Source organism: Clupea harengus, chromosome 26 (assembly GCF_900700415.2).
Source record: "Clupea harengus chromosome 26, Ch_v2.0.2, whole genome shotgun sequence".
NCBI lineage: Eukaryota > Metazoa > Chordata > Actinopteri > Clupeiformes > Clupeidae > Clupea > Clupea harengus.
The window spans coordinates 11,169,803-11,182,221 of record NC_045177.1 but is presented as its reverse complement, the minus strand read 5'-3'; the positions used below and the strand labels follow the sequence as shown (position 1 = coordinate 11,182,221).

The 12,419-nt window shown below is 46.7% G+C and overlaps 1 protein-coding gene across 1 annotated transcript; it reads right to left on the bottom strand.

The window, feature by feature from the left end:
- Nucleotides 1-1,344: 1,344 nt before the first annotated feature.
- cbx6a (chromobox homolog 6a) lies at nt 1,345-12,337 on the bottom strand. The gene is made up of 11 exons (XM_012831629.2): nt 12,059-12,337; nt 11,320-11,363; nt 11,129-11,194; nt 10,803-10,869; nt 9,043-10,394; nt 6,023-6,030; nt 5,077-5,795; nt 3,965-4,196; nt 3,476-3,717; nt 2,870-3,049; nt 1,345-2,766 (listed from the first exon to the last, which is right to left on the bottom strand). The coding sequence occupies exons 1-11, from the start codon at nt 12,125-12,127 to the stop codon at nt 2,533-2,535; spliced, it is 3,213 nt and encodes a 1,070-aa protein (XP_012687083.2). The 5' UTR covers nt 12,128-12,337; the 3' UTR covers nt 1,345-2,532.
- Nucleotides 12,338-12,419: the final 82 nt, after the last annotated feature.

The following is a 12,419-nucleotide window of genomic DNA, read 5'->3' as shown; positions in this document are numbered from 1 at the left end:
GCTATCAGAAACACAGAAAGATGCACAGACACACTGCAATACTATACAGATATTAGTGCTAATGGTGTGGGCCTTTACAGAATACCATTGCATTAAATACTAACGTCTTGACAGAGAGATGCATTACGTAAGGAAAGTTTTAGTGCAGCAGAACTCCCATGTGAATATGTGTCTGGGTCTGTGCCTGTGCTTGTGTGTGTGTGTGTGTCTGTGTGTGCATGTGTGTATGTGTGCATGTGTGTGAGGAGTGAGAGAGTGAGAGAGAGAGAGAGAGGGAGAGAGAATGCACGACAGGAGTGTCATATTTATAAATATTAAATGACCCAATGAAGATGGTGAGGAAGAGACGGCGGGGGGGCAGACCCCGGGCGGGTGGTAATTAAGATCGATCAATAATTCAGTGGGAGACGGAGGGGGGTCTGACCGCGTGACTCAACAGCGTGAGTCGTCAACAACAACAAGGACTGTTACCAGACTGATTTCTGAACACCCCATGGGACAGGCATGGCTCATATATGCCCAGAAATCAAACATGTACATTTGGATGTTTAACTGGTGGCCTCTGCTGCAGGAAACAGGCCCAGAGCTGTAAATGAACCGTGTCAGCAGGATTTCTAAGTAGAATCTAACTCTGAAGTGTGCGGCCGCTGAGGTAAGGTGACAGTCAGCCCAGGGTTTAGCTCCAACTAATCTGTATAATCCAACTATTAGGCCAAATACATCAGCCTGAGCCCCACAACTGATGCACAGTCCACGGACACACACAGGGAGATTATCCCAATCTCAGGCTTACTCTCTCCCTTTGCCAACAGGGTCAGAAGGTTTGCACAACCCCTCTCCCACCCCCCCAAAAAACAAAAACAAAAAAGTTTTAAAGGGACTCACTCCACAAGACAGTAGCAATTAGCTGCATTTATGGATCATTTGATTGACTGCATTTGTGGATCATTTGACTGACTGCAACTGTGGATCCTAACAGCCCATGAATAGAACTTCTTTAAGTGCGGTATGCGGTATGCAAAGCATTGTGATGTTAAAGTTTTTTTGTGAGTTTGGAAAATCTTTTAAGATTTACAGGAAGCCATGGTGTTTATGCAGGGTTGGCAGGTTCCAGGGCTGTCTCCATCTCCGTCTCCGTCGGCTTCGTCTGAGATCTCACAGCGAGATACATTGCTGTCAAAAGCCCGAGAGCTGGCAGCCTCGCTGATGGATCCATTTTAGAGACCCCTTTGTCAGTCTCTGTTGCTAAGCAACAACACTGAAAGGGCATTTTCAAACATGTCCACTGTGGCTAACCTGAGCGTGAGCAGCACTGGGTTGTTAAAGAGGCCGACAGACATGTTGTCACTTTTGGTCATTTTATTTCTTTTTTTTCCATCCACAGTTTACAAGTTTATCGGAGATCCATGGAAGTGAAAAGTGAACAAGCTCAACAAATGACATCACATGTTATCAACACCATGACCCATAGCAATAGAAAAGAGAAAATTAAAGATTTGGGCTGTTTTCAGGCACTTTACAATCATACTTAATATAATTTGTGAGGCATGGCTGAGAGTTGGAAGCCAAAAACATCATTAAATACTCATATTTAAGTCCTTGGTTCCTCTCTCACACATTTCTTTTCACTCTCATTGCCAAGCACATTCAACCCGGTAATAAATACAATTTGGCTCTTGCTGGGGACTGACTGAAGGTAATGGATGGAGATTAGTTCGAATCATTCCTTTGTACTTAGGGTCTGTTGTCTTGATAAGCCTACATTCCCTCAGATAACAAACATGTACATTGATTTGTCCTGTATCCCATACTGTTAATCATTATTACTAGCAGTAATATTCCGGTCAGGATATTCATATTCCAGGGTACACCCCGGGTCTTTAGAGGTCATTACAACACAGCCCAAGCTTGCTTACTGTTGGAATATCCTTGACCTAATCACAACACACATCACAGCAACAATATGTGCGAACCAGCAAAAGTACAACCAGAACAAAAGCTTTGTGAGACTGTGACAGAAGCAGTACACATACAAGATGCACATTATAATAGAGTGCTCAAACCAGTTATGGCAATGACCTAATGGTTAAATGTGAGTTCAAACGCCGCGCACACACACACACATATTTTGATTTCCAGTATTTGGCTGTGTATGCAAAAAACGCACTGTAGCAACACATAAAATGGCAACCATCGAACAGGAAACCCGTAGAGAATACAAGCAGCAGACTAGACGACCCTCTTGGGTGCTCAGACCCTGCACCCCCTCTCCACCGCCCCAGAGCCCTCTCTAAACGCTAACCCACTGAGTAATTACATGAAGCTTGCCACCAAACGTTTGCGTCACCCTTTAAAACACCACTGGGGGTGAGAGGACTATTCTGTACATCAGTATGACTGTGCTAGAAAGACATTCAGTGTGGACACACTGAGATAAGACACACAGCAATGCTCTCGTGAGGTCATTACCATCTGTTGGTATACTGAGGTGAATATCAAAACATCTTCCCAGCGTCCCCGTCCCCCCCCCTCCTACTGCTGAGCCCCAGAGCCACGAGCGCAGGGATCCACTGCCTCTTTGGTGGCTCCTCCGAACACGTCCACGTCTCGATCTGTCCATGGGGACACATTTCCCAGCTTGGCTGTACCGCTGCAGTTGGCCAAGCTGGACACCTCTGTGGGGGACAGCACTCGGTCCCACAGGTTGAACTTGGACAGCTCCCCGACCAGCGCCTGAGACGCATCAAACCGGCCTCCAAGCGTATCCTGCAAGACACCGACAATTGTCAAATAACGGAACATTTGAATTGTAATAAAACTGTTATAATTGTCCATTGTATTATATAAACTTCATGCAATAAGCACATACCTGCTCCTGGCCCAAGATGAGAACACCCCCAGGTCGAATAGGATGCCAGGCAGCTAGACCTTCACCCTGGCCCGTCAGCTTGCCCCCCTGGTAGGCTCGCCACACCCCGTCCCGTAACGTCCAACTGACACAGATGTGCTGCCAGGTACCTTCAGGGAGGGACAGGGGCAGCTGGGCCACCTGTAGAGGAAAAGAAGTCAAACCTGGGTCTGAGACATCATTGGGAGCTGTCCTCATGGAGTGAAACACATGGAAACACCCCTGTCTGAGTCAGCTCTGACCACCATGTCATGACTCCTAAAGAAGGTCAGCTTGGTAAGCTGTGGTTGAACATTTAGCAGGAGGTATACTGTTAGCATTTTGTGCAGTTTCCTTAAGAAACATTTCCCTCAAATTTTCGAAAGCAAATAGTCAAAGATTGTTTGGTGAATTTCTACAATAAACATTCTTGCTGCTGCATTGATTATTGAGACTCGTAAACGTGACATAAAATGTTTTTTGATTCTTTAAAATTGGCTCTTCTTTTAGACACAGACAAAGTATTGCTGTACACCGTTCACCACTGATACTCAGCCTCCTGTTCCTAAGTGCCCTGGCCACACGTACCTTGTCGTTGATGAGCAGCTCGACAGGGTTGTGGACCCCCTGGAGCAGGACCAGCTCATTGGGCTGCTCCGGGACTGCGTAGGAGAACGGGGTGCCGATCCCACCGTCTGTGGGCTTCAACCACATGCAGACTGTGAATGCGTACATCTCAGGGACGACCTTCCTGACCATCCCATACATATAGTTGGTCCGTACTGGGAAGGAGAGTTTATAGCCCTCTGGGTAGTTGTAGTCTGTAAGACCTTCAAGACATTGGAAAGGGAGAATTCAATGATAGCTGACATCAGCATCCATATCATTGAGTTTTTTCTATGTATTGGTTATTTAATGTGTTATTCCACTATCATCTACAACTCTTTAAACAGACCTCTACTGTTTTCCCTCTATCTTATCTTTCATTGTCTATCATGAAACCCTTTTTTCTCTCAATTTCAGTCTCCCCCCGACCCCTGTGCCACCCCCGTGCCACCGCTGTGCCACCTCGCTCACTCTGCTCCAGCTCGGCGATGCGGTTGTGGAGTGTGTTCAGTCCCTCGTCGATCTCCTTGTGGTGGCCCTGGGTCTCCTTTCGCAAGGCCTTCCTCTCCTTCTCCAGCAGCTCCATCTTCTTCTCCAGCTCCCCCTCCAGGTCCTCCACGCGCCAGCTCGGGTTACCATGGGCCTTCACGAAAGCCTTTGTGCTGATGTCCGTGTGGTTCTGGACCGCTGGCCCTATTTCTGCCTGTTACAAAGACAAAGAAAGAGGAGAAAAAGAGGAAAGGGTGAAGAAATTGAATTTGGATCTGAAAAATACAAGGCGGTGGCTGGGGATTCTGAAGTGGACCTAATGGCATTGCTGTCTCTCTCTCTCTCTCTCTCTCTCTCCCTATCTCTCTCTCTCTCTCTCTCTCTCTCTCTCTCTCTCTCTCCTCTGTCTGTACATTCCTTACAACATAGTCAAAAACACAACATACACTAAACTCCACTAAACTAAGACAGCACAACAGCCATAATGATGGCAGCGGAGGGCTATGCTAAGAAGACATGCTCTACACCAGCTAGCATTTTTTCAAGGTCTCCTCCATTTGTCCCATCTGCCTCATCTTTTATTTATCTGCCAGAGCGGATGTATGTGGGAGGGAGGGGGTGGGAGGTTGGCGGGCAGCAGGTGCAGGATCTCCTCTGATGGGAGATGATGGGAGAGGAGGGTAGAGAGCAATGAGAGGACAAGTTGTCTTAACTCACACTGTTGATAGAGTTGATAGAGAGAGCGCCAGGGCCCAGTAGCTACTGATACTGAAGGAATTAGGGATTTCATTTTCTTGGTGGTTGTAAGGGATATATTCAGTCCCTTTCAGTTGAGTTTGTAGGCTACGGTTTTGTAAGACTTCATATTTTTGTTTTGTCAGCTCTTCTAATGTCAAAACATAGTCTGCTCTTTTTCTAAAAAGGGATTCATCACATCACGATACCAAAACTATACAAATAATTGTAACAAAAAGGAATTGCGTAGCCTAACGACTTTCTTAGTGTCTGGTTCAGCGACTGGTTCATATCATTGTGAAGATGACAGTACAATAGTGTTGTACAAACTATTCACTTCATCGTGTTTAAAGTCTTACCTCGAGCTTTTCAATGCGGTCTTTAAGCTGGAGAATGGCTTTCTCCAGTTCTTCCACAGCCCTGGCGGTTTGCAGTTGTGCTGCAGCCGATGTGCTCACGTCATCCCCGGCCATCAAGCGGCGATTACCCGCCCAGACCCCCACGCTCCTTTCAGAGACGCTGGTGTCCTCCAGTCCAATCTCGCATTCTGACAGCTTCCCAGTCAATTCCCCTATGGTTCTCTGGTCCATGAGGATCTGATCATTTTGCTGCATGACGGTTTGCCGTAGCTCTTCAGCAGTGGTCCTGAGGTAGTTCCACTCGTCATCGGCGTAAGGGTCGTCGGCTTGTTGTTTAAGGCTTTTCGATTTACAATCTCCGACCGGAATTTGTGTACAAATAAGCCGACTAAAGGTAAATTGTTTGCGATTTTCTCCAGTCACCTCTCCTGGTCTAAGCTCGTTCAGTGTAGGAACCTCCATGCCGAGGCCCAGGCCGTCGTATGATTCAGAACCGTGGAGAGCTCCCAGTGGACCCGCATGCGCTAGAGATCCGGGCGAGAGTAAGAGAGATTCTGTCGACAAAGACCGGTTGTCAGATAGAGCTTGGGCTGTAGCAGGCGTCGAACGTGGGTAAACACTGGCAATAATGCAAATGACTGCGCCGAGAAAGGCCAGAACCCCGGCAGCCACCAGGACAACAACGAACTTCATCTTAGCCAAAATTCCAAACAAAAATCCTCAGACGAGCCAGTATCTCTTGTGTTCTAGTAAACTCGCTTTACCAAATAAACACGTAAGGACATATGTAGGTGAATGGACGAATGAAGGCAAGCCTATCTTCTTGTTGAACGCTTGAATGAACGCTAAGGCGCATTTAGCTCTACACTTGTGGGTCCAGGCGCTTTGCTCAGATGGATGCTCTGTCTTCTTCTCTGCGTTGCTGAGCGGATCGCTCAATAGTTACCATGGGGACTGTGAGAGTAGGCGGAGAGATAAGTAGAAGGAGGAAGGATGCGGGATGCGCCAGCCAACAGTGAAGAGCAACTATAACGGTGATGATGTGAGAGGGGGAACGAGGAGGGGCCAGAGACAGACACGCAAGCAGCTTCAAGTAAAAGCTTCTTCCACAAACACTTGGGAACTGATTTAGTTGAAGATCTAAGATGTTTTTGGTTTTCAAGAAAGAATTCTAAATTGTAGCACGGCAACATTGTTGGCCTGTCATGTTATTTAAGGCTAAATGTGGTGGGCAAAAATGATTAAAACAAGTTAGGTATATTTAGTATGAAGAAAAGGCTACTTTGAAGTTAACCTCGTAATGTGAAGCACTGTTTGACAGGCAAGGGTCTAAACATATATGTTACATTGCCTACTAATATCATATGAGACTTCATCTGAGAGGATGGGTGATGATCGATTCCAGTCCTCAGATGAACTGAATGAATAATGAGAGACTTAAACTATTAAACAAACAAGTACATTAAAAAGGGCAAAATCGAGAAATAAGAGTAATTGTGCTGTAATACTGGGATACACTTCATTAATCATGCCTTCAGAGTTATGTCATCTTATCAAAACTAAAATTAGTTACTGTACCTTTAATTTCTTTGAGCCTAATATTTTAGTCTTAAACATTCTGAATTGGAATCATGATGTCAAAGGGTGCCATCATGGGGATGTGTAAAGAACTGCAAGCCTAGCAAAGTTTACTCTGGAGGTATCCAAGGCTGGACAGAATGCAACAAGCAAAAAAAGAAACTCTAGTGTTGAAATGAATACTGAGGTAGATATAAATGTTTGATTTAGTTTAGCCACAGACTCTTAGGTTAAAGGTGAACACAGTGACTTCTGATTACACAGTAGTCATTGCTAAAGTGTAGGTCAGCACTGATGGCAATAGTAAAGCATATTTCTCAATGGGACATCATATAACAATTGTTCTCATTGGTTAAAATGACCATAATAAAAATGTCTATCTGTCTTTAAAAGGTGAGTTTTATTAAAAGCTTCATACAAGAAACACACACACTGGTACACACAGAAAGCAACAATAGTATGACACTTACATGACCTGTACAATAAGGGTTTGGAAACATGCTTCAGATACATTTGCCAATATCACCATTGTCATCATCATAATAATAATCATCATCGTCGTCATATCATCATCATCATCATCATCATCATCATCAATAATACCATAATCAAGAGCATTTACATGATACATATTACCATAGAGACACACTGTAGTCTTAACCACACAGAGTTCATAACCTGGGTTCACCATTCACTCAAACCCATACTGAACTATTGAAATAACAATGGCTATTAAAATGCGGCATTTTTTTTATTCTCTTCAACGACATGGAAATAAAAAAAAAATTCCTCAAAAATGCACAAAAGCCCCATATTTCAATGACGACGACACTTAGCCTTCAGACAAATATGATTTTGTCAAAGTGATAAAAAAAAAACCCTACCCAACTCATTTCGAGTCCCCCTAACGGCTCTCATTACTACATCCAACAGATTCAAAGCCCTAATAAGATTTAAAATGTAGGCCACTAAAGCACAACCGAGCTGCCCTTCTTCAAAAAGTCAACATCTTGAAACTGCCTCGCATCGCAAAGGTGTTCTACCGATTTGATATACAGGTAAACAAAAACGTACTTGGTTTGTAAATGTGGAATACTCCTACGAAAAAACTAACCGTCACTACCACGTGTGGGTACACTGAACGGAGCAGCAAAAAAAGGCAACACATGCGTTGACACCGGATACTAAACAAATACACAAGACGGGAGGCCCAAGGTCGAGGGCCAGCACCAGTGGATGGTCTGTGTAGAGAGAGAATGGCCTTCACTATAGCACCCAGCTCCACCAAAGAAACACGTTTTTACTAGGATGACCACGGGGGGGGGCGATCAGGCTGCTGTCAAAGCTAAAAAATGGAACGTGGCATGTTCTGGTTCGGCCCAACATGGATGCCACCTACAGTAGTGTTTGTGTATCTATCACATTCTTACAACGTTCTGCCCAAGCTCGTCACAAACAGCTTTTGGCCTACAGTCCCCGGAAAGATCACAGTAACGTCAAACACAAACTACTCCTGAACGGCAGAGACTGAGAGGTGGACAGAGTACATACGGGAAAAAAAATAAATCACAAGAGCATATGGTAGGTTATACGTTACACTCAAAATGCAGTCCTCAGCTTAAATAAGAGTAAATTCAGTTTAGAGTCATGCCAGAGACAAGTCTCTCAAGGAGCATGGCATAACAAGATCAGAGAGCACAGAGGATCAATAACTTAAAAGTCCTTAGTTTATGAATTTTGCAGCTTTAATATCGTGCGTGCATATAAATACATATCCTTATGCCTGTGCGATAACGGAGACAAAACGTGTGGCAAGCGTTGTCTAGTAACAAACAAGGAAGGAACATTTCTGATGAACACCTTGACAGCGGAGTGTGTGTGCATATTGCCTTGTCCTGCTTACCAAGTGCAAGTGCTGCTGATAAACAATCTTGGTTAACCTGCACTAGCGAGACTCTTAAGCGGGGAAAACGTCATCGGATCATTCTTAAGGTACCACCGTGTTTTCAATTCAGACTGAAGCTCCCGGGAAATATTCTAATGGCAAAACTATGGGTCCTTTAAAGTAACCGGCTCTGTGGTCCCTCGGGGATGGACAGAAAACTAGGGGTAGAGCCTGAAATGCATTTGTGTGTTCCTAGACTTAGAGAGCCAGTCTGTGGAAATCACTTGAGTGGTTAAGACTACCTCCATATCATCACTATTGTGCAAGAGGACATGCGTTGGATACTAAGGGAAACTCATTATGGGCCCTAATTCAGCTCCGGGGGTCATTATCATCTCTATTCTGTTCCATAAAAAATACATTTTCACTGCAGGATTTGTGAGGAGACGCACAGGAAGCAGTCATGCAGTCAGACGTAGGCGACCCTGGCTGTTGTCTATGGCTGAGCCACAGGTGTGGCTGGGAGGGGCAATGAGGGCAGCTCCGCCTGAGAAGGGGGAGGAGGTGAGGAGGAGGTGGCAGAAGGGGAGGGAGGTCCAGAGCCTGCTTCAGCGGGCTGGCAGAACTCTTTGATGGTGACCGTGAGGAGGTTTGTGGTCACATCCGTCACCACCACGTTGGCGCAACGGGGGGCCATCTCGGGGCGCCAGTCGGGGTCCCCTTCCACAGGTGCCCTGGTCTCCCCAGGAAGAGCGGCAGAGGTGGCGTCCTCGGCGGGCGAGGACACAGTGTTGTTGTCTGAGGCGGAGGTGGGCTGGCTTGCTTGGGAACGACGGCGACGGAGACTTCTTTTCACCTTCTGAGACGCGGAGAGATTGGCAGCATCCTCTCCCTCCTCGTCCTCGAGAGAGGAGGAAGAGGACGAGAGAGAAGGGGAGCAGGGGAGGAAGGCAGCCGACTCGGGCACGGCAGCGCTCTGGGCAGCCGTGGGCTGATGCTGGGAGGTCCCGCTCCCCTGAGGGGCGGCCGGGGCTCTCAGTTTGGGAGGAGAGGCCCGAGTCCTGGGCGGGGGGTGAGGTGCAGCCAGTTTGCTCTGGCGAGGTGTTGGAGGTCTGCTGTCGGAGCCGCTGGAGCTGGAGGGGGAGGGTGGTGACATGTACTGGGGCACAGCGTGGGGAGTACTGGCAGAGGCCGGGGCAGAGGTGCCCCCTATGCTGGCCTCGGTGTTGGACGCCATGCCAGCGTTGGCCTGAAAAGAATCTGAACCTATTCTCTGCATCCCGTATGGCTTCCCGTACATGGGGAAGCCTGTCATCTTCATGGGAGGCTGGAACGGCCTGTAGGGGACGTCGCCGAACCTCTTGCCGATGATGCGGTTACGCGAGGGGATCGCAGCACGCCTGGCGGCTGGCCCGCCGCCTCCTGCTTTGTCCATGCAGGAACCCTTCAGGTTCAGAATGATGCGACCTCTTTTGACCTCTCTTGGCTTGACCCTGCGGTTCAGGATGCGTACCGTCTCTGAGAAGGGGGAGACGGGGGGCCGGGAGGGAAAGGAGCCGGAGCCGCTGGAGGGAGCCAGGGGGTCAGGGCGGGGCAGCGGGCGGCGGGACATGCGGTGACAGCGACGGATGTCCTTCTTTAGCTTATGGGTGGCAGCCAATGAGTTGAGCTTAGGAGAGGGAGCAGGGGACGAAGACGTGGATGAGGAGGCGGGAGCGGACACGAGAGCAGTGGACGTGGAGGAAGGAGGCCGAGAGGTAGGAGGCCGAGAAGAAGGAGGCCGAGAGGAAGAGCGGCGAGATATGAGGCGGGGGTCAGTGGCTCGGGATGAGGTCTCTCCTGCATGGGCCCGTGCCTGTACAAAGGAAGACGGATTACACTGAAATACGAAGAAATATCCAATCATGAGCTCCATCAATCATGTAAAGCATCAACACTGTTATATGCACTTTCCTCCCCTGCACTGCACAGCACCAAAGGCAATCTAAACTTCCAATACTATGACTTCCATCACATAATGGTTGGTATGAGGGAAACACATGGGGTCTTCACAAAACCCTAGTACTGGAATTCAATGAATTCTACTAAAATATCATGCTACAAACCCCCTAGTGATGGCCCATATTGTAATAACGTGACTGTATGCTTCCTGGAAGGGCTGTAATAACACCTCTACAGAACATTTACATGACCTTCTAGAAAGATCTGAAATTGGCTGGCATTCTCTCAGTGAGTCAGGGGAGATCTTGATTAAGATTCAAACCTTGAGAACAAAATTTTTCGGTTTAGGCCCACGCTTCTTTGGCCCGTAGAGTTCCTGTTGACGTTCTCTGAGGGTGGAAGAACACAGTAATGAACCAAATGACACACAAGCAGGCATTTATACATTCATAAAAATACATATAATACTACCATTGTGTGTTACTGGCCTAAAGGCTTCCTAAAGTTGATTGTACTAAATGAGATAATATTCTTCATTATATCAACACTTCACTTTAAAGTCCTCACTTCTTCAATGGGGTAGGCTATATAGGCCAGAGATATTACATTTGAAAAGTGACTGGAAAACAAAAAAGAGAATCGACGCACTTTTGCTCGAAAGCTGTGACGAGTCTGTCATCCAGAATATTTTCTTCTGGTTCCCATGTGCTATTCCTGTAATAAAGGAGATCGACATACACCATCAAAAAATATGCATAGATAAACAGATAAAACTGCATACTCTCTTACAACCTCCATTGATTGACCGTGTGCTTGAAAACCTCTTTAACGTTACTTACTTCAATGCCCATCCCTTCCACTTCACGAGGTATTCAATCTGACCCTATAAGAACAACAAAACCAGCATTAAGCACGGCAATATTCTCATCTCCCATGACTACTAGGCCTTTAGGTTCAATAATATAATTAGAATACAGTTTAGCCTCCTTTTCTCCAGGTCGATCACATTTTTGTAGCTATAATCGGTCGGTCACCGATGTTTTTGCAACCAACGTTAACGTTACCAAATTCATAACTCACTACATTCATTCATATCATGTTAGGTAACTCGTTTGCAGCTAACCACTTTGACAGAACAATTTAAACTTGCAAAATGATGCATGCACAAACCAGTGTCCTCGTTCTCAGCCAATTGAAGTTAATTCAGCTAACGCTGATGTGTAGCACGTAACGTTAGCTTGCTACTATTCAGCCACGCAAAGCGTTCCCTCCAAGTTATCTGTAGCGTGATAGATTTTCACATCTACTACAACGTTACACTTCGAGTCTATGAATGGGGAGCTCGTAACAGAATGTTAATTGAATGTTGAATGTTATGGTCTGCATAAATTAGTTAGCCGGAAAAAGCCAACAGTTATAACGATAGCTATTATTAAGCAAGTTAAGACCTAATGTTGGGCCTCCCCTCGTCATTGCGGGAACCGCGAAGCCTCGGGTCTCGGCATCAGCATACGACCGAGGCGACCCTCACCCCTCAGCCGCAACACAACCAAATAAAGGGCCAAAACCAGCACCCACTTTTCGGACGCGACGTTTCAGGATGGCTTCCGCGGCGAAAACACGATCCCCAACCGCAGAGAGCTCCATCTTTTCCAGACTCTCCAGACGGTTCTGTCCGCTGTCTAGCCTCTGGCGGCGAGAACACTTAACAAATTTGTGACAGCAACAAACCCCAAGGCAAGAGAGCAACTGTCACGTGTCCCGGGTCAGCCCCTTTCGGTCGCCCTAGCAACGTAAAGGCCCGAAGGTGGAGGATGCTGGTGGGCGCGATAGAGACAGCAAAAGTATGACCAATTGTCCTTACCTCGAACAGGCTACTGCACAGGTTCATACATTGTCTTAAAGATATAGAGGATTCACTGTTAAAAGAGGAGTAGTT

Bases quoted from the DNA above. Each gene is read 5' to 3' on its own strand.
- cbx6a (XM_012831629.2), bottom strand. From the start codon at position 12,127: ATGGAGCTCTCTGCGGTTGGGGATCGTGTTTTCGCCGCGGAAGCCATC. The intron at 10,870-11,128 runs GTGCGTCGATTC...TTCCACCCTCAG, and splicing joins GTCACAGCTTTCGAGCAAAA to AGAACGTCAACAGGAACTCT. The intron at 2,767-2,869 runs GTATGTGCTTAT...GGTGTCTTGCAG, and splicing joins TCATCTTGGGCCAGGAGCAG to GATACGCTTGGAGGCCGGTT.